The following is a 21,815-nucleotide window of genomic DNA, read 5'->3' on the forward strand; positions in this document are numbered from 1 at the left end:
CTCCCTCTCTCACACATGCATATGTGAGCACGTGCGCGTGTGCACACACACACACACTTTTTTTTGCTGAACTATGTGTGAGTTAGCCAGAGACATGACTCCAACCCTGAGTACTTCAGTTTCTGCCTTCTAAGAACAAGAGCATTCTCACATGTAACTACAATATAATCATCACACTCAGGAAATTTAATATTGACATAATACTATTATCTAATATAGAATCCATATTCAAAATTAACCAATTTTTCCAATAATGTTTTCCCATAGCTTTTTCCCCCCACTCCAGGTTCCAATCAAAGATCACACATTGGCATTTAGTTATTATGTCTCTTTGATGTATTTTAATCCAGAGCAATTTCCCAGCCTTTTGTTAATCTTTCATGACAGTTTTGAGTACAGTTTTGAAGAAGGAAGGTCAGTTATTTTGCAGAATGTCTCTCAGTTTGTTTAAAGTGGTATCTGTCAGGTTCTCTATATCGTTTCTCCAACAGTCTTTGACCAAATGGTCTTAGCTTCCATTGATGAGTCAGTTATTACAAATGGGATTGTAAAATGATGATCCTCTGTTTCTATCATTCTGTGTATATCTATTAGTTAGAATCCTTCTGTAAAAAAAAAAAAAGAGCTTTCCCTTACCTCCTTTTATTTTGTAGTTTTAGTGTCAGCATAGATTCATGGATTCTTATTTTATTCAGTATGTCATGCTCCATTCCTGTCATTATTTCAATGTTCACATTATCCAAGATCTGGCCATTGGGAGTCCCTTCAAGCTGGCTTCTTTAGAAAATCAGTACTACTGACTTTCCCTTTGGGTTTTGCAGTCGGCTTTATAAGTAGGAGAGGGTATGGCTTACAATCTATTATGATTCATAAAATTTTCGAATATATCTTTTATTTTCAAAATGGTCTTTCTGAGTATTTTTTAAAATGATGTGATGGATTTGTGATGATTTATCTTCGTTCTGTTCTAGCTTCTCTTATAGCCAGTTGAAGTTTTTGCTAGATGTTTGACATAGTTGGCAACATAGTACATGGCACTGAAAAGGAGCAAAACTGATCTGCTGGTAGATTGTGAACCTATAATTGTAGTCTTTATTAACACAGTACTCTAACCTACCCTACACTATGCCTAGGACTACTGTAAAATTTCACTTTTAAAAATTTATACTAGTATATAAATATTAGTAATCCCCCAATGAAACATTCTAGGTATCCTTTTTTTACTAAATGTTTTAAAAAGGATTTCTGGGGCTGGCTCCATGGCTGAGTGGTTAAGTTCGCGCGCTGTGCTGCGGCGGCCCAGGGTTGGGATCCTGGGGGCAGACATGGCACCGCTTGTCAGGCCACGTTGAGGCAGCGTCCCACATCCCACAACTAGAAAGACCTGCAACTAAGATATACAACTATGTACAGGGGGTTTGGGAAGATAAAGCAGAAAAAAAAAAAAAAGAAGAAGATTGGCAACCGCTGTTAGCTCAGGTGCCAATCTTTAAAAAATAAAAAGGATTTCCTCTGATTTTCTGTTTTCTATTAACCCTCTAATTGTCAGGGTTCAAACAGGTAAATTGTCACAGTTTTTGACAACATCTTGCCGCACACATTTGAGCTTCATGGACCCCGGACCTGAGGGTAAGCTGTACAGTGAAGATTACGAGGACAACTATAATGAGCTGGAATCTGGCGACTGGATGGATGACTATGGTTCAAGCAGTAATGGTAAGGGGGCTTCATAAAGGCATTGGCCTTGCTGGACAAGAATACAAAGTATTGTTGAGCATCCTCTTTAATATTTCTCACTGCCAGCACTCTCACTTCTATTTAATACACCTGTATTTCTACTTTGTTTGGCTTCACTTTTCATCTTTGTACTTACCTTTGGCTTCTGGTCTAATATCCCTGTGGTGATTGTGGAGTATGGAGTTGAACTATCCCTTACTAAAGGTTAGGGAAGATTTCTCCCCTGGTCATATAAAATAGCTGGTGATTTCAAAATGGGAGGAAGCAGTGGTGAGTGAGAGATATTTAATCAACTATGTAGTAGGAAAGCTATACATATACAATACTGCTTTTTGACATTAAAAAGCATAAAAATGTGAAATTCAATTAGAGTGCTTTTTATATATGATATTACAGGGGCACATCAGAATCTCTGAGGAGGTCTGTATAGTTTGACAAAGCCTATTTGGTGTGCCTATTGCTTTCATATTACAAACTAGACAAATAAAGCACAAGAAAATCTAATTGGCTAGGAATATGAAGATGATATAGTGAGAAAGAATCGTGGGGGCATATATTAAACATGGCTGAGAAACACCCTAAAGAGTTACAATACTGACATAGGCAAGGCAAGCATTACATTGAATACCAAAGAGAAAAGGGCCAATAGGAGCAAGTTATTCTTCTAGCTGTATAAAACATGGTTTGCCTGCTTTCATTGTCTGGTATTTGACTGTTAGCCTATATCTTAAGGCAGTCAATTTTTTGTGTGTGTGTGTGAGGAAGATGAGCCCTGAGCTAACATTTGTACCAATCTTCTTCCATTTTATATGTGGGACACCCCCACAGGATGGCTTGATGAGTGGTGTGTAGGTCTGCGCCTGGGATCCAAACCCACAAACCCTGGGCCGCCAAAGCAGAGTACTCAAACTTAACCACTATGCCACTGGGCCTGCCCCTAATTTCTTTGTCTTAAGAGTGGTGTGTTGCAGAAAATAAAAAAATAAATTAGCTTTCCTCACAGTGAGGTAGCAAGCATAATCTCATATACAATAGAGCAACACATTAGCAATCAGAAGGATTATTTTCTTGTTTGGGCTCAGCATTTACTCACCTAAGTACCATTTAATTCATTGTGTATTTGTTTTTGTAAGATCTAAAATAGTGCTCATTTCTTTGTTGTAAAAGTACATTAAATACAAGGTTATTTCCTGTTATCAATAATAGCAAAGTCATGATATTTATCTTGGCATAAACTGAAATATTTTGAAAACCAGACAAGAATGATCATATATTGAGGTTGTTTGCTATTCCATGGGTAGTTATGATTTTCATCTGTAGCACTCATTCTCTTGGATTACTTGGTTAAATGTATCTTTTTAATAATATGTATTACTAAACTTGATATTATGCATTCTGAGTCACTTTCTCCTCTGGGTTTACTCATGAGTGGTCTCACAATGGACCTGTTTATTGCTTGCTATCGTTTTCATGGGGAGAGCACTTCTCTCTATATTCTTCATAATCCTCCACTCAAGTATCTAGATTGTATTCAAGGTTATAATATTTGTCATTAGGATGTCACTGAGTATGAGTTCCATTCTTACAGCTTTGCTAGTTCCCATTAGTAATATGAGAGCACAGAAAGACATCTATCTGGAGAGATCACCAAAGATGATTAAAAACCAGATGATGCATGACTGACATAGCAGACTTTGGTATTGATCCACACACTGTGCTTTTCCAACTATAAATGCTGTGAATGTTCTGAAATGTTAAATGTTAATGTAAAGTCTGAAATGTTAAGCATACACAGGGTATATGTATATTTTTAATTTCTATTATCCATAGACAGAGATAATGTTATAGAAGGTTTATAGGGGAGGGGGAGCCCAAGAGGATAGGGACCATATCTGTCTTCTTCACCACTGAAACCTCAGCACCTAGAACACCACCTGGTACATAGTAGGCAATAACTATTTGGTGAACAAATGAATGAGGTGACTAAAAAGACCAGTGTGTGGCCAGTAGTCCTTTTGACACCAATGCCACATGGAAATTGTTTTTTCATTAGCAATTGTAGCTGCAATTTGTGGAATCTGTTTTCAGTTAGGCTCAATGTTTAGTAGATTTTTGCCCTTCCCCACAAAAGTCTCCTCTTACCAGTGAGACTTGAAGGGCCCTGTTCTGCTCCTCCTCCACCGCTGCCGCCACCACCACTACCATCACACGCAGATACACAGATTATGAAATGCTTGCTCCACCTGTCCTATAGTAAGCTCATACGGCTTTCAGGGCTCCTAATATTGTCTCAGCCAAGTTGAAGAACAAGTGGGTCCTGGTAAATGGTCATAGTTTCTGAATGGTAAAGCAATGAAATTGTATAATGATCACAAACTTTCTTTTTTTCCCATGAATTAAAACAACCTACTTCTGGTGCTATGTTGTGGACACAGGAGCCAGTCATTCTGTTTGGTGGGGTAGATTGTGAAGTAACTAAAATGTTGATTTTTTTCTCTTCCTCCTCCCCCCACTAACCTTGCAGCTCGCTGTGGTGATGAAGTTGCTCGTTATTTAGATCACCTTTTGGCGCACACTCCTCCCCATCCTAAACTAGCCCCTACCTCACAGAAGGGAGGGCTAAATCGGTTCCGAGCTGCTGTGCAAACAACCCGCGACTTAATGTCCTTGGTGACCAAGGCCAAGGAGCTGCATGTACAGAGTGAGTAATGCCATGACTCACTAGAGTCAGGCACAGGAGGAGGTGAAACCCAGGATGGGGGCGGGGCATTTATCACAATGTAAGCAGGAACTTTGTTGTGTCCACTGCTTTATCCCCAGCATCTTGGACAGCACCTAGAACATATTAGACACTCAAATATTTATAAAATTAATGAATTTTATATAGTTTTGCTATAGATAGTGCCATGTAGGCAGGTTTGACCAGTTACATAGTGATAGAAGGGAGAACAGAAGACATGGAACATATTCAATTTTAACATCAAAGTATTAAAACGGTGGAAAGGGTTTTTTCCTTTAGAAGTAATTTTATTTAAAGAGAAAGCATTGAAAACTATTATAAGATAACCTTGCAATGAAGAGGGAGATATTCTCCCTTAAGTAAACTACACCTGGTTCCCTTATGCCAGCTATAACTCACAGTCAGTTGTCCCAGCAATGTAGACCTGTGTTGTCAACTACAGTACTCATTCTTCAACAACTTTGTCACTCTCCTCCCCATGATCACCACCCTCCTTCAGCTGTATTTGCAGTGGAGGATGTTTTCTACTACACATTGCCAGGAGTAGTCATGGTTCCTAAGAGTGTTAAATGCCTCTATGGTACTGCATATGAAAGAACAGAAGGGCTCCTTGGCCACACCTAAAGGACCTAAATGTTAACATTTTACAGATGATGAGAATGATTGGTATGCATGTTCTTACTGTCTAAAACTCTATTGACCATTACTAACCAAATATATTAAACATGAACATTGGGGAATCATTTAACATTTAGAATAGGGAAAAGCTTGGTATACCCTTTGAGTATGCCTCCTTGATGAAGGGCCTATGTGAGGAGATCAACTTTATTAAGTTAAACTTCTAGATTGTGAATCAGGAAACTTGAGCTTAATTCTCAGCTCTGCTACTTACTTGCTTGAACAGTTATTTGAGTTCTGTAGTTCTCTTACTGTATCTGTAAAATGGTGAAAATGACAAGAGAATCTCAGAGGTTTTGGTAAGTATTTCAACAATAAACTGTAAGTAAAAATCTTAGGAATATGCCAAAGTTGGTTAGCCACTACATTTTTTTGATTCCCTAGATAGGATCATCCATTTATCTATTCTTAACGAAATTCAACTGCTAGCAGCCAGATATTCTCCTGGGAAAGTCCAGAAAATATAAAATATAACTGGGTTCTTTCTGTTGTATGTGGTATTGTATCAAAGTATCATTGATAGCACCATTGTGGTATTCATTACATTTGTAGAATTTTGTAACTTATATGTCCAGCTGATGCTACAATTCTAGACATTCCATTCAAAATATGTTTATTCCACAACTAGAAGGACCCACAACGAAGAATATACAACTATGTACCGGGGGGCTTTAGGGAGAAAAAGGAAAAAAAAATATGTTTATTGATTGATCAGTCTTTAAATTATTGATATTTCTTTTCTTTGATATTACCAAGAAAAGATAAGTTTCTCATTCTTGTTCTATAAAGAACTGACCCATACATAACTTCATTGTTGAGGTCAACTGTGCATTTTTATTAGTCTCCTAATCATCTGATCTTTCCCATAAATGTCAACCTCTTGCAGATGTTCACATGTATCTTCCTACAAAGATATTTCAGGCTTCCCTGCCTTCATTCAACTTACTTGACTCACTTCATCATCCACGAGAGGACCAGGTAAACTTGGACATGAGATATTTCTGTTAGCTTTTTTCAAAACTACCAACCTTATGGAAAATAATATAACTAGCCATTATGGTTTCTGCTAGTAACTGGTGGTAGGCAAAATGGTGAAGATATATGTCCCTTTTAATTCACTTTTAAAATGGGAAAGTTTTTTTGTTTTTTGGGGGGGGTTTTTGCTGAGGAGGATTTATCCTGAGCTAACATCCATGCCAGTCTTCCTCTATTTTGTATGTGGGTCACCGCCACAGCATGGCCACCAACGAGTGGTGTAGGTCCATGCCCAGGAACTGAACCCAGGCCACTGAAGCAGAGCATGACAAATTTAACCATTAGGCAACAAGGCCAGCCCCTAAAATGGGCAAGTTTTTCTAGCCAGGCTTTAAGAAAACTAGATTGATGTATCATAACATCTTGAAGGTTTCTTTGTTTTTGCTTTACTTTTCGTCAAAACTTAGGGAATTCTTATGGAAAAGTTTAGAGGTGAAAAGATCAACACTCTAAGGCATTATTTAAGTTGAGCACTTGTGGACTTAATTTTTTTCATCCTTTCTCAAACTAAAGGTTCCCTCTGTTCGTGTAGAAATACATCTTCCTAGAGACCGGTCCGGGGAGGTGGATTTCAAAGCATTGGTTTTACAGTTGAGGGAGACCTCCAGCTTACAGGAGCAAGCTGATATCCTCTACATGCTGTATACTATGAAGTAAGCAATCGACTTTAATGTTCACATAGAACGGAAGTATAACATAGTAAATATAGCGCAGCTTTGGAGTCTCACTAATCTGGATTTGAATACCGTTTTGCAGCCTACCCACTGTGTAAGTTCAAAGCCTCAATTGTTCTCATTTATAAAATTTGGATTATGCCTACCTCATAGAATTCTTGTAAAGATTAAACAAGATATATTATCTGCAAAGTCTCTAATACAATGCTTGGTACATAGTAGGTGCCCAATAACTGATAACTATTATCATTATTATGGTCATTTTAAGCCTCCGTTATTTGGTAAAATCTACAGTTAAATAAATTATTAACTCAAAAGAAGTAGGAATATAGAGGCTTACAAGAAAAAGAAACTAGCATTTTTTAGTGTTTGCTGTATGTCAGGCACCCTGCTAGGTACAGTATTTCCAAGTACCTCAAACTCAGTATGCCTGAATTGAACTCCTCTCTCCTGTCCCCCGTATACCCCTACAAAAAGAACCCATTCTTCCTCATTTATTCATGTTGTCATCACACTGAAGAGGCAAGATGGACCCCCTCTTCCCTAAATTTAATTTGGGCGTTGAGACTGATGATGCCACACATATGAAAAGGTGTGAGATGTTTATTACTCACATAATAAGACTTTATGGAGAGAGGAACAGGCTCCTAAGTTGGTCCAAAAAAGGCTGAGTGAGCAGGGGAAGGAGGCTAGATTTGGTATTTTATTATGATTAAGAGGTGAGGCTGAAGTCAGGATTCTCACTGGCACCAAAGAAAGGAACACAGACTTTCTTATCACCTTGCCCAGATGTAGGCTGGAAGGGAAAGAGCAGTGATAGGACTTGAAAGTGGTCGGCAGCCAAACGTCAAAAATGAAGTCAGACTCCATGAAATTCTCCATCTCCATTTCTGGAACCAACACCTACTTCTCCCCATATCCCGTTAATCACCAAATGTGTGCAGTTTTACCTCTCAGTATTTTATCTTCTGCATCTCTAGTATTGCTACCTTCGTTCAGGCCTTTGTCTCTCACCAGGACTGTTGCTACAGCTTCCTAACAAATCTTCCTATTTCCATCTTGTTCTCAAGTCCATCCTCCACAGAGGAGGAAGGGTAACTTCTTTTTTTACTTTTTATGATAGAAATGTTCAAACTTATACAAAAGTAGAGAGAATAGTATAATGAACACTTTTGGACCCGTCACCCAGCCTGAACAATTATAAACACATGGTTAATCTTGTCACATCTACATTCTCACTCTCTCTTCCCCCTGGATTATTTTGAAGAAGATACCAGGAGTTTTATCATTTTATTCCTAAATATTTCAGTATTATTTCTAAAAGACAAGGACTCTCTAAACATAGTCACAGTGGGACTTCTGGTTCCAGACAAGATAGAGTAGATGCATTTCTCTCTGTTCCTCTTGCTAAGAACAGGAGGACGTTATTTATAAAACAAGCATAACAAGATGTTGAAAGATAGAGAGAAGACAACAGACTGGCTAAGGACCTCATGATCCAAGGAATGGACAAGGTGATGAGATCCCCAGGTTTTCTCTGTTGACTGCATTGGGATCTGGAGAAGCCAGCAACCTGAAATTGCCAATGGGCACAGACAACAAAAGCCCTAAGGAAAACCTGTTCTCTCTAGACAAAGGACTAGGAAAAGGGCAGCCTAGCAAGACAGACAACTTTTAGACAGTAACACTCCACCATAGAAAAATCTGCGGCCCCACCCCTATCAACAAAGGCTGAGCAGGAAGCCCAGATTTCCACTCTTACCCACTTGTAACTAGGCAGGCACTGTTCCAGTTTCCCCACTGCCAGGGTAGTGTCAAAGAAGGCCAAGTAGGGGTCTGGGACTTTCATCCCCTCTAGGTGGTAATGAAGTCCCCTTGGTCTGTCTGACTCCAAAGCCCGTGCCATTTATATCAGATTGTGGTTTTTAATGAATAAGTGAAAAAGACAGCTGAAAAGCCTGCCAGCACCAAAGTCAAATTTTTACATGTCCAATTATATTAAAAATAGTCCAAACATATTTTTAGCCATTTAGGGCTTGCCTGCTTTGCATCTTCCTCAAAACCCACTCCACTTCTACTAACAGGAGATAAGCCCTGGGCCATTAGTACCCCAAACCACTGCTGCCATTCAGAGCTCTCTAACCTAGAGACTCCCCACAGTGCTACTGAGGGACATCACCTAGACGTGTAACCCTCTCCTCCCCACTCCCCTGGGAGTCCCTTTGCCCTCCTCCCCTTCTAGGTGTTAGAACCTGTGCCTTATATAAACCGGTTTATATAAGGTCTCATGCTGTGAGAGACTTCCCCTCTTGTACAACCCTGTCCAAGTGCCATCCAATAAAGCTTGTTATGTGCTACTGTCAAAAAAAAGACATGAGTCTTATTATTTTGATATTTTTGTTTCTTTTTTCCTTTGGGATAGGGCGCTTTACTCAACAAGTATTGTTGAGTACTTATGTGCCAGGTGCAATGCTAAATACACAGTAATGAAAAGAGAACAGGTGAAAAGAGATAAGGGATAAGGACAGAATGACTGTAGTTTGAATGAAACTGAAGATTCAGCAGGGTAGTTGAGATGGGCAAACAAAGGAAGTTATACATGAAAAGCTCATACTTTCCCACCAATTCAGATGACCCATGGTTGACCGGCAGCTCTTCTGCTCCTAAGACATGTGTTTTCTTCATCTAATCCTATATGTACTAACTTCACCATAACATCTGATTGAACCCTGCAATCTCCCTACAACCAGTACTCCAGGTAGTATCAAACCACTTGAGTAGATTATGTGTGATGTGCTGCATGGGTTTTTATATACTCAGAATTATGCCCAATATCCTTCACGGATTTAAGAGTAGAAGTTGGGAGGTGGGGTTTCCTTTGTCTGTTGACAAAGTATTCCTTCTGTAAATTGTCTGTTTATAACCTTTGTTCTCTATTGAGTTATTTATATTTTTCTTATTGATATTAGATATTGCTGTTTTGTTTGTTATATTTGTTGCAGATGTTTTGTCCAAAGAACTTACTTTTTAACTTTGTTTATATGGCTTTCTCTATGCAAAAGTTTAGGTTTTATATAGTCAAATCTATCAACATTTTCCTTTTTGGCTTCTGTTTTTCTTGTCATGCATGGAAGAACCTTCTCCCTCCCAGAATTTAAAAATATTTTAAATACCTTTAGTAATTTTTTTTGAAAAATGTAGGTCTTTAATCTATTTGGAATTTATTTTTATACATGTCTTCTTACTCAACATGTCTAAAATCAAATTCACTGTCTTTACCAAAAACCTACTACTTCCTGACCCTGCTCATGGTATCATTTTTTTCAGTCACTCAGACTTGAAGTTGTGTCATCATCTGCATCTCCTCAGCCCCTGCCTTTCCCTATAACATCTCCACTACCATTGGGAATCAGTGGCCAAGTCTATATCCTCTATGATCTGACTTTCAACCTTTATCTACCTTTGCTTCCCCCTCACAATGTGAATACTCACACCAAAACAGCCTGCCATTTATCACATCCAAAGCACAGCCTATACGTGACTACTTTCATACCTTGGCTCATGTTTTTTCCTCTGCCTGGTCTACTACTCTCCTTTACCACACTGCGTCTCTCCTCATTGGAATTCTAGTTGGTCATCAAGGCCTAGTTCATTTGTCACCTCCATGAAGTTGTCTATGATCTCTAGGAATAAAAAGCCTTTTCCCTGGGTGTGAGATCTCATACCACTTCTTTTCACATTATGTATTTATTTTTATTTTGACTATTTCAAACTTACAGAAAAGTTGTAAGGATAGTACAAAAAAAATTTCTGGATATCCTTCATCCAAGTCCCTTAGATGTTTACACTGAGCTTTAATCTCTCTCTTTCTCTCTCTCCCCCTCTCTCACCTCATCATCATCATCACCATCACACACATATATTTTTCCGAACTATTTGAGAGTAAGTAACAAACATGATCCCCTTCTATCCCTAAATACTTCAGTGTGTATTTCCCAAAGTCTAGAAATTCTTTTAGATAAGCACAGTACAATTGCCAAAATCATAAAATTAATGTTAAGACAATACTATTATCTAATCTACAGACCTTATTGAGATTTGTCAGTTGTCCCAATAATGTCTTTATAGCAAAAGAAAATCTAAATTATGCATTTTATTCAGTTCTCGTGTGTCACTAGTCTCCTTTAATCTAGAACAGTCCCTGAGTCTTTATTTTTCATGTTATTGATGTTTTCAAAGAATATAGACCAGTTATTTTGCAGAATGTCCCTAAATTTTGGTTTATCTGATGTTTTCTCATAATTAAATTCAGGTTATGCATTTGGGGCAGGAATACTGCTTGAAGTGATGCTAAGTTCTTCTCAGTGTCATATCAGGAGGCACATAGTGTTGAGGAGTCCTATTGCTGATAACTTTGATCACTTTCTTTCTCATAGTTAAAAAGTCCTCTTGCCTCCAAAGTTATAAAATAGTTATCCCTTATTTTTCCTAGTACTTTTACATTTAAATCTTTGATACAATGGGAATTCTGGTGTACAGAGTGAGGCATGGATCCAACTATTTTTTCAGATGGCTACTTGATTGTCCTAACATCATTTAATAAATAATCTACCTTTATCATATATTAAATTTCCAATTTCATAGTACTTTATATATCTTTTATGGTACTTCACAGTTGACGTAGTAATTTTTACAGCAATAGTGTATATGTGTCCCTTTAAAAATAAGCACATATCCTTCTTATTTCTTCGTTAGTTCCCTAAGTGTAGCATACGTTCAGAACTTTCAATAGTTACATTAAATCTTAGACTTTGTTTTCAGCAATATTGAAGCCTGTGAAGAGGGTAAAAGAATGCATTTTGTCAAAACATAGATGAAACTAAGACTTATCTAGGTGTTTGGCTTTCTGGGCTGACTATTAATCATAATTTTACAAGGATTCTTAGTAAATAACATTCATTTCCTAATGAGAGAGACCTGTCAAAAACAGGCATATCCATTATAACACTGAAACAAAAGATTGTTGTCAGCAGCTTTACTTATAATTAATGTAGACCTGTCTTTAACATTCCAGAGGACCTGACTGGGACACTGGATTGTATGATGAAGGGAGTGCAACAGTCAGAGAGCTGCTCACTGAACTATATGGCAAAGTTGGAGAAATTCGTCACTGGGGCCTGATTCGATACATCTCTGGAATCTTAAGGAAGAAGGTGGAAGCACTCGATGAGGTACTGTAAATTCTTCTTGAATTTATACCAAATCTAAATGGAGATGCTTTTTAAAAATTGGTTTCTGTAATTATTTTTTGAGGCAACCACAGCATCTAATTATTTGAGATGTTATCTTTCCCACATAAAGCTTATATTCAGTTAGCTTTTTGTTTGTGAATGTCAGATATACAGTACTGAAGCATGTAAACTGTAGACTTATAGAGGTGTTATGAACTATAAGAATTCTAGATCTTAAGAATGAATTTACACTAGGCTAAAAAGTCCTGCCTCTTAGGAAATAAAAATACCTCATCGTTTCTTCCTATAAATCCCTCTTTTCTGATCTTCATGATATTTCCTGAGAAAGAAAGTTTATCATTAAGTTAAGGAAGAGGAAAGGTTTCTAGGCTGAGAAGAGTAATTTTTGTGGAAGTCTCACGTGTTATGGGAAGGATTATGCTGTTATGCTATCTCTTCTTAGGCCTGCACAGACCTTCTCTCCCACCAGAAACATTTGACAGTAGGGCTCCCTCCAGAACCTCGAGAGAAGACCATCTCTGCGTGAGTATGGTTTTTGGTTGGATTTGATCAAGTTTCTCTGAGCCTTTAAGGAGCTGTATGGACTGACCACAATTTTCTTGCCCTAATCTGTCAATGAATGATAACGACCTCTATGTGTGAGCTTCTGTGAGAGTTACTCAGTGTGAGAATGTTGATAATGACAAGGCATGAGTAAATGAAAGAGAAAACTCATGGGCAGTAGTACTCAAATGCATTTTGCTTTTTTTGGTTATTTTTTTAAATTATTGGCTTTCCCAAACCTCCCATTCAAACAAAACAAAACAAACAGGGCAACTGGAAATAGTACCCACAAAAAATCAGCTGTATTCTGGACTTTATTCCAGGCCTTTCTCCTCGTCTTGTAGATAGCTGTTTTCTCCCTATGTCTCTTCACATTTCTTCCCTCTATGTATGTCTCCATGTCCAAATTTCCCATTTATGTAAGGGCACCAGTCATATTGGATTAGGGCCCACCCGATGACCTCACTTTAAATTAATTACCTCTGTAAAAACCCCATCTTCAAAAGTACTAGGGGTTAAGATTTCAACATGTGAACTTTGAGGGGACACAGTTCAACCCATAACACCTTGCTCCTGCCAAAAAGAACCTTTTATCACAAATTAGATCCATTTTGTGACTACTGTGGGCAGTCCAAAAGAAAACAATGGCATGGTCCATGCCCCATGCCTCCACAGTGCTTAGTATCAACAGGAGAGTCAGAAGTGTGTGTGTGTGTGTAAACTGATGAAACTATGGAAAAGCAATATAACTCTGTAAGGTGTGATTGTAAAGTAATAAAATGGCTTCCAAAAGGCATAGCTTAAATTTAGTTTATTACTTTCTGGCCATAATAGTTGCTTGTCAAATGTTAAGAATTAACCATGAAAGACTAGTCTGGAAGAACATCATGGAGTGAGTTTAAAATAAAGTTTTAAAGGAGAAGGGCAATCCAGGTTTAGAGAGGAGAGAGCAGAGCTCTCCTGAGTTGATATGAACCAGAGTGATTTGGGGAGGCTGAAACTTTGAAAACTGAAAGAACCAGAATGCTGCCAGTAATGATGAGATGCTGAGGCAGTAACTTGGGCTCGGGAGGACCTTTTTTATTTCCTCAAGATATTTAGGTTTAAGTAGTTGCAGAATTTTGTCTTTCTTCACTGTCTTCTTCCTCAGACCTCTGCCCTATGAAGTACTTACTCGGCTGATAGATGAAGCCAGTGAGGGGGACATGAACATTTCAATCCTTACACAGGTGAGCAGAATTATAGAGCCTAATCTGGTGATTGATATGTTAAAGTTTGTTTTCAGTTGATCTGGCAGTTTCCAAAGACCACAAGATAGGCCTTGTGAGACCTAGGCCATAATTTTTTTCTGTATCCATTCCATGCACAGGAAATAATGGTATATCTAGCCATGTATATGCGAACTCAACCTGGCCTCTTTGCTGAAATGTTTCGACTTCGAATTGGACTGATCATACAAGTTATGGCAACAGAACTGGCCCACTCCCTTCGATGTTCAGGTATTCGACTTAGTAACTATTTTAAGCAGAATTCACTTTTTTTTTTTTTTTAAAGATTTTATTTTTTTTTCCTTTTTCTCCCCAAAGCCCCCCGGTACGTAGTTGTGTATTCTTCGTTGTGGGTTCTTCTAGTTGTGGCATGTGGGACGCTGCCTCAGCGTGGTCTGATGAGCAGTGCCATGTCCGCACCCAGGATTCGAACTAACGAAACACTGGGCCGCCAAGCAGAATTCACTTTTAATGTAGGTCTTTTGAGTTTTGGATTAGGAGGGAAAGAAAGCTAAAACATTTTTGTAAGTAGCTTAGAAGCTGCATATAGCAATCTTGTTCCTGTGTTAGTCAATCTCTATTTATACAAGTCAGGGACTGATATTATGACAAATTTATATATTAGTTCTGCAGATTCAAAATTCCACCTCTTGGGGGCTCTGTACTCCAAATTACATTCCTTCTGACTCCTAGAGTGATCCAGAGCAGGCACTGAACTTGAGTGTGACAGACTGGGTTCAATTCTGATTCAGGCAGTGAAGCTTCTGGATACCAGATTGAGTCATCATTATCAGTTTGATCATAGTGTCAGTATTCTGTCTAGTCAACATCAGGATCAAATAAAGGAAAATTATATTTCTATTAATATTTATCTGACAGGACTCTTTGAAATTAACTATAGGTATATTTGGCAAGATAACAGTTTTAGTTAGAAGAATAGCTGGAGCCTGTGGAAGCTGTAGCATAGAATTGTGTTGCAGGGGAAGGAACCCCCATGCCATGACTATTTTTTCCGTTGGTGTTGTTTGATTTCAACAAGAATGGCGGAATAATAGAGATAGGAATTGCATACAAAAATAAAATCAGGGCCAACCCTGGTGGCCTAGTGGTTAAGTTTGGCACGTTCCACTTCAGCGGCCTGGGTTCAGTTCCCGGGAGCAGACCGTACCACTCTCTTAGTGACCATGTTGTGCTGGTGGCCCACACACTAAAAAATAGAGGAGGATTGGCATGGATGTTAGCTCAGGGCAAATATTCCTCAGCAAAAAAATTAAATAAAATCACAGTTGCAAAACTCAATTTTAGCCATTGTTTCAGTTAAATTTCCCCAAAAGACTTTAAATTGAGCTGTTAACAAGTAGCTAAATTTATTGGTTTAAGTCTAACCTAAATTACATGAAGTAATTTATATCTAAATAACCCTTAAAGGGAGAGAGCTAATGATTATTTTATACCTACCGTATGCCAGACACTGTGCTTTTTGCTTTATATTTACATACATTATCTCATTTAATCCTTACAACAACTCTCCGGAGAAGGTATTTTTGTCCCACTTTTACCGATAAGGAAACTGAAACTTAGAGGGGTTTTATAACTTGTCCAAAGTTACATAGCTAATAAATAGTAGAATTTGAGTCCAAGTCTGCCTGATTCCAAATGATTTCCAGTTCAGTACAATGTTATAGATTATAGAATATATATATACATATATTTTCTCTAGCTATGATATCAAGGGATGTTTTATGAGGGTCTGATTATTCAACAATAAACCTCAAAGAGGAATAAACCCCCAAACATTCTTCACTTTTCCTTAATTGCCTATTATGGATTTTCTTCATATGGATTCATCAAAACCATGGCTCTTTATTTCTTATAGGATAAAGTCAAGATCCCTGGGTCTGATATTCAAGACCCTCAACAGTCTGGCCTCTACTTCCTATTTCAACAGTACTTTCCACTAATTTTATCAATACCCATCCTTGAAGTTTAATGTCTCCTCTGATTTCTAAAGCATTTATTGTCTGTACCTCTCATTTAGCACTTAGTATAGCCATGTTTTATCGTTATCTTGTTTACATGTCCAATCTCTCCCAAATAGTTGGTCAGCCTCTCAAAATCAAGTGCCATGTCATACCTGTTTGTACTAACATTGCTTAAAATCATGACCTACATGTAGTAGACTCTTAAGTGTCTGATGCTGATGAAGAAGTTCAAGTTATCTTCTTCATATTCTTCATAATTTTTTGAATTCATATCTATTCTCTTTTAAGTCTCTGTGTTTCCCAGCTGAGAAGTTTTGATCATTTTAGTTCATCTGCATATATACATTCATTGCCTTTCTCTGACTGTCTTCCAGTTCCATTGTTCTCCTTTCATTTTCCCACCTTCAAATAAAGATTCTGAGTACCCTAATGGTGTGGAAGTGGGATAAAGAAGAAATCAAGGACCTGGTTAATCAATAAACTGGATAGTCAGTCCTTATATTATTAAGAATCTATTGCAGTATGAATACCTAGGCAGTATGGTGCTAGAAATTTATTTTGTAATTTTATTCTTCCAATCAAATGACTCAGAAATTCTAAGCAAGAAAGGAAATAGAGAAAAAATAGGGCAAGTATGGCAGGCCATTTAGAAATCCCTCTGTCGTAACATTTCTGCTGACTAGCTGAGGAAGCCACGGATGGCCTGATGAATCTCAGTCCTTCAGCCATGAAGAACCTCCTGCATCACATTCTCAGTGGCAAGGAGTTTGGAGTGGAACGAAGTGGTAAGGTTGAGTAACTGCATTTCCATTTCAGAGTGTTTGTTTTAAGTGTCTCATTGATTTTAAAATGTCTTTCTTTTATCAGAGGAATCTTTTCCCCCAAATAAATAAAATCCCAATATGTGAAACAGTTAAAAGTAAAGCTGTCTTCTGGAATAAGATTTAGAAATCACTGTATGTCTCATTTTTTCCCTTAAATGATATATCAACTAAATGGATTACTATCATGTTTTATTTTGAACTGTTTTATCTATTCCTTTACATTATTGTAAGTCTCTAGTACAACAACCCATATCATCTGAAACTTTCTTGTATTCCATCCAATTGGCAATAATTCAATAGCCCTTACAGTGGTGTGTACGTGTGTAGCTGCTATAGTACATCTAATGTATCCTTTCACCTTTAAATTCAAATACGTTTAGGAGTCTGTCACAAATTAATCTTCCACCTGCACTTGATGGCTTAGCAGTGGCATTTGGTATCGAGTTCCTAAAACATCAGAGCAACTGAAAAGGATTATCTCTCATGCTCAACTTTTAAGCTAGGATAAATATATAGTGTCAGATAGATGGATAGCAGACCTTAGAGTGGTAAAAGCAAGCTATAAAGCAGTGCTCCTCAAGCCTTACTGTGCATAATAATCACCTGGGGATCTTGCTAAAATGCAGGCTCTGATTCAGTAGGTCTGGAGTAGGGCCTAAGATTCTGCTAACAAGCTCCTAGGTGATGCTAACGTTGCTGGTCCATGGACCACACTTTGAATAGCAAGGCTATAGTTGGTTTTTGTTTTTTGTTTTTTGTTTTTTAACATAAAAGAAGGACATAATCTAAGTCTTCTAAATGTGGTGGAGAAAAGAATTTGAACCTGATTATCTTCTCTCTTTCTCTTTAATCTGTCATGCTATATAGTTCGTCCCACTGATTCAAATGTCAGCCCTGCTATTTCTATACATGAGATTGGTGCTGTTGGAGCAACCAAAACGGAACGAACTGGGATCATGCAGTTGAAAAGTGAGATAAAGCAGGTGAGATACTACTTGGGAGATTAGCTGGGATAGTGTCATGTAAGAGCATTCTTTTGGAATCAGACTTTACTGGGATCGTGTATTTTTTTTCATGTCCTGAGTTTAATTTGAGCCATTTATTTTTCAGGTGGAATTTCGTAGACTGTCTATCTCAACTGAGAGTCAGGTGAAACAACTAGGGATCCTTTAACATAGTTTAACCTGCCTTTAGTTCTGTATAACATGCATGAGCTCATGGCCTTTTTACAAATAAGATAAGCCACAGAGCAGCTTGTTTGATTCTCCTTTATAGAAATCATTTTGTAGATATCTTTCCTTTTTCTGGACCGACCTATTTTGCTGATTTTAGGAGGAAAGTAATTTGTTTCTGATAGTAAGAAATTGAAACCCTGGGTTCCTCTTGTTAGGATTAACATGTAATTTTGGAATTAATTTTCATTATGAAACTAGACTTAGGTTTTTTACTTTTAAGAACAGCTACTAGAGAGAACACCAGATTAGATGAGGGCCTTTTTTAAAAAATCTATTTTCAGGTGTTGTCTCGAAATTAGGTTTTTATCATTGTCGTGATAGAGGTATATGGAAGATATTGTGGACTCATAGAAGAAAAACATCCAAATCAGTCGGAGAGTTCGTGAGAGTCACCAAACATCATATTGTAGCCTCTTACTCATTTTCCCCGGCAGATGAGAATAGATGAATTATTATGTTATACAAAGAAATAGTTAACACAAACTTCCATAGCTTCTTTCAAAACTCTGGGAAATCATGTGATTTCACAGTCTCCAAGTTGAGAAGGTATTGATTCGGTCTCTCCTAATAGCGCTTTTTATGAAAAATTTATTAAAACTACTACTCCTACTTTCAAAATAGATTTATGCTAGCTTATAGAGTATTAAAGCACATCCAGAAAAGGGGAAGTGAAATGGAAATTTTGTTTTTGTTTTGTTTTGTTTTGTTTTTTAAGAGTTAGAAACCATTTAGGAAAAAATGAGCCAATGCTTGAAGATTAATTTGAAGTACACTTAATTTAAGTATACTTATCAGATAGCCTTGAAAGGACAAGAACAGAATGGAATAAGAAAGAGCCTTGTGATAGACAAATGTTCACTTTACAGATTTTTTCCCAGATAATTTGGGTAATCTGAACATTTTCCTATCTGAAAAGTGAAAGAACTACATTTAATACTGAAGAGTTAAACTGATGTTGTTGGTAAACAGTCCTTGTTTTGTTTGAGAGTGATTGACTAAACATTTTATAGTTGTTTATAGTCACGCAGTATTACTTACAAGCTCATTATATATTTAGAACTTGAAGTCCATGTTCCCAGCTAGATTAATATGATATTAAAGACTTGATCTACCCAGCTATATCACTTAGTTCTTTTTTTACATATCTACTTACCTATAGGAGTTCAAGAAAGCCAAAATCATTAGGACTGTAATTTAGAAGATTGAGAGCCCTACATTTTCATTACTTTCTTATTTCTAAATGTTGATTTCCATTCTCACCTGCCTGTCGGGTATTTTTTTTTCTTCTAAGCCCTTTTCTCTACCACTCACCAATGCCCTCTTTTCTGATTATGGGAAAAATATTTTTGAAGATAGGTTTATTTATTTTACCCTTTACCATGACTTCTAGAGTAAGGCTATTTCATCAGCTTTTTAAATGACGACATGCTGGCTAGTTACTTGAATAGCCTGTAATTTTACTGTACTGATAACTTTTAAAAACACAAATAATGGTTGCCTTGTCCCATCCCTTTTAAGATTTTATTTTCTCAAAATTTTTTCATAGTCCAAATGGTGGTCATCCCCTGGCTGTAGATTTGATGTCACTGTCTTTTCTGGTAACTGCTGTTATCTTGTATTACATACCATTCACAAGTGCTTTGAATAGGCTGTTATTTAAATCATGACATAGACTGATTGAAAAGAAAGACACAATGAATCAGGAACTAAAATAAGTATAAATCAGTTTCATGTGTGAGAGTGAAATCTTCCATTTCTTTCCCAAGAAGGCAGGGAAGGGGGATTCAACTCCAACCTCTTTTTCCATTTCAGAAAACAAAATTCAATTTAATAAGTATTTGTTAAGTATCTGCTTATTCATTTATTCTTTCAACTAATATAATTAATTGCATGCCTACTATGTGCCAGGGACTCTACTGGACAGCATCAGCATCCCTGGGAACTTCTTAGAAATGTAAAATCGTGGTCCCTACCCTAGGCCTACTGAATCAGAAAGGCTGGGATGAGACCCAGCAATCTGTGTTTTTAATAAGCTTTCTAGGTGATTCTGATGCACTTTTAAGTTTGAAAACCACTGGATTAGCTATTCTTCTGATTATTAATTCATTTAGTAAATATTAATTGAGTGCCAATTGTATGCCAGGCACTGGAAATACAGTAGTGAATAAAATAGATGTGGTCCTTGGCCTCATGAAGCTTACAGTTTAGGAAGACTGATCTCTGATTAAATTTCCTTGGTTTAAATCAATGATTCATAACAGCCTATGATTTCAGATCTCTTAGGCTGAAGAGAGTAAGGCAAGATGACAACCAAAAAGTGGAAAACTATTGGAAACAATATTAATATTTCTGTTGACCTTAGCCAAATATCCTGTAAGGAATTTGTGTAGCAAAACTTGGCCAACTCTGTCATATCCACATTAATAAAGGAAGACAGAGGCATAGAGAAAACTCAAAACTACTGATATTTGGTTTTGCAAAATAGTCTGAATGCCCTTTGTGGTTTGACCCCAGTATCAGCAGGCTAGGATCTTGATGGTAGAGACAGAGACAATGAAGATAAGTCAAATGGCAGTTCATCTACTTGGTACATCAGTGTGACAGTCACTGGTCAATAAAAATGTCTCAGGATACTTTTCTCTTTTACATAGCAGTGCTTGGTGATACCAGCATTTGGCCCAAATTAAAATGTGAGAAGTTCTTTTCTCAGATACTTCTATTATCTTCTTTCTATTTTATATTTATTTCTTAATCTAAACTGTCAGAGAACCACTTTCCCCAACGTATTTCATCCTTCACTCAGTATAAGTTTTCCAAGTTCATTATATTGTAGCATGGATCAGTACTTCATTCCTTTGTATTGCTGAATAATATTGTATTGATACACACCACATTTTATTTATCCATTCATCAGTTGATGGACATCTAGATTGTTTCTGGTTTTTGGCTATTATGAATAATGCTACTCTGAACCTTCATGAGGTACAAGTTTTTGTGTGGACGTATGTTTTCATTTCTCTTGGATATATATCTAGGAGTGGAAGTGCTGGGTCATTTGGTAACTAGGTGTAGCATTCTGAGGAACTGCCAAACTGTTTTCCAAAGGGGCTGCACCATTTTACATTCCTACTAGCAATGTATGAGGGTCTCAATTTCTTCATATCATCATCAACCCTTGCTATTGTCCCTCCTTTTGATTCTAGCCATTTTAATGGGTGTGAAATGGTATCTCACTGTGATTTTGATTTGCATTTCCCTAATGGCTTATATTGAGCATCTTTCATGTGTCTATTGGCTATTTGTTTATCTTCTTTGGAGAAATGTCCATTCAGATCCTTTGCCCATTTGTTAATTGGGTTATTTGTCTTTTTGTTGAGTTGTAAAGGCTCTTTATATATTCTGGATACAAGTCTCTCATCAGGTATGTGATTGGCAAATATTTGCTCCCATACAATGGATTGTCTTTTCACTTTCTTTCTTTTTCCCTCCAGAGAACATCAACCACAAAATTTACTTTCTTAATAGTGTCATTTGAAGAACAAAAGTGTTTAATTTTGATGAAGTCCAATTTATCTATTTTTTCTTTTAGTGTCACACCTAAGAAGGCTTTGCCTAACTCAAGGTCACAAAGATTCATCCCTGTTTTTTGATTTTCACGATCCATGGTTTTAGCTCTTATAATTAGGTCTATGATTATGTTTGGATGTCCCCAATACCACCCCCAAGTTTGATGACTCACTAGGAGGACTCACAGCTATAATTTATTAGAGCAAAATAATACAAAGCAAAATGAGCAAAGGGAAAAGGTGAAGTGGACAAAGTCCAGGGAAAACTGGCACCAGCTTCC

The 21,815-nt window shown here is 37.3% G+C and overlaps 1 protein-coding gene across 4 annotated transcripts in view; it reads left to right on the forward strand.

Annotated features, from left to right (window-relative positions):
* PHKA1 (phosphorylase kinase regulatory subunit alpha 1) overlaps positions 1-21,815 on the forward strand; it is a 108,949-nt gene that overhangs the window by 73,129 nt on the left and 14,005 nt on the right. Inside the window, exons 18-28 of one of the 4 annotated variants that reach the window (XM_046673067.1) lie at positions 1,550-1,716; positions 4,262-4,438; positions 6,042-6,133; positions 6,704-6,843; positions 11,939-12,095; positions 12,559-12,638; positions 13,810-13,888; positions 14,029-14,158; positions 16,593-16,694; positions 17,601-17,716; positions 17,844-17,882. In XM_046673067.1, the coding sequence (XP_046529023.1) occupies positions 1,550-1,716; positions 4,262-4,438; positions 6,042-6,133; positions 6,704-6,843; positions 11,939-12,095; positions 12,559-12,638; positions 13,810-13,888; positions 14,029-14,158; positions 16,593-16,694; positions 17,601-17,716; positions 17,844-17,882 (1,279 nt within the window). The remainder of the gene's footprint in view (positions 1-1,549; positions 1,717-4,261; positions 4,439-6,041; positions 6,134-6,703; positions 6,844-11,938; positions 12,096-12,558; positions 12,639-13,809; positions 13,889-14,028; positions 14,159-16,592; positions 16,695-17,600; positions 17,717-17,843; positions 17,883-21,815) is intronic. The other 3 variants (XM_046673068.1, XM_046673069.1, XM_046673070.1) reach the window with 3 other exon arrangements.

This window comes from Equus quagga, chromosome 10 (assembly GCF_021613505.1).
Source record: "Equus quagga isolate Etosha38 chromosome 10, UCLA_HA_Equagga_1.0, whole genome shotgun sequence".
Lineage (NCBI taxonomy): Eukaryota > Metazoa > Chordata > Mammalia > Perissodactyla > Equidae > Equus > Equus quagga.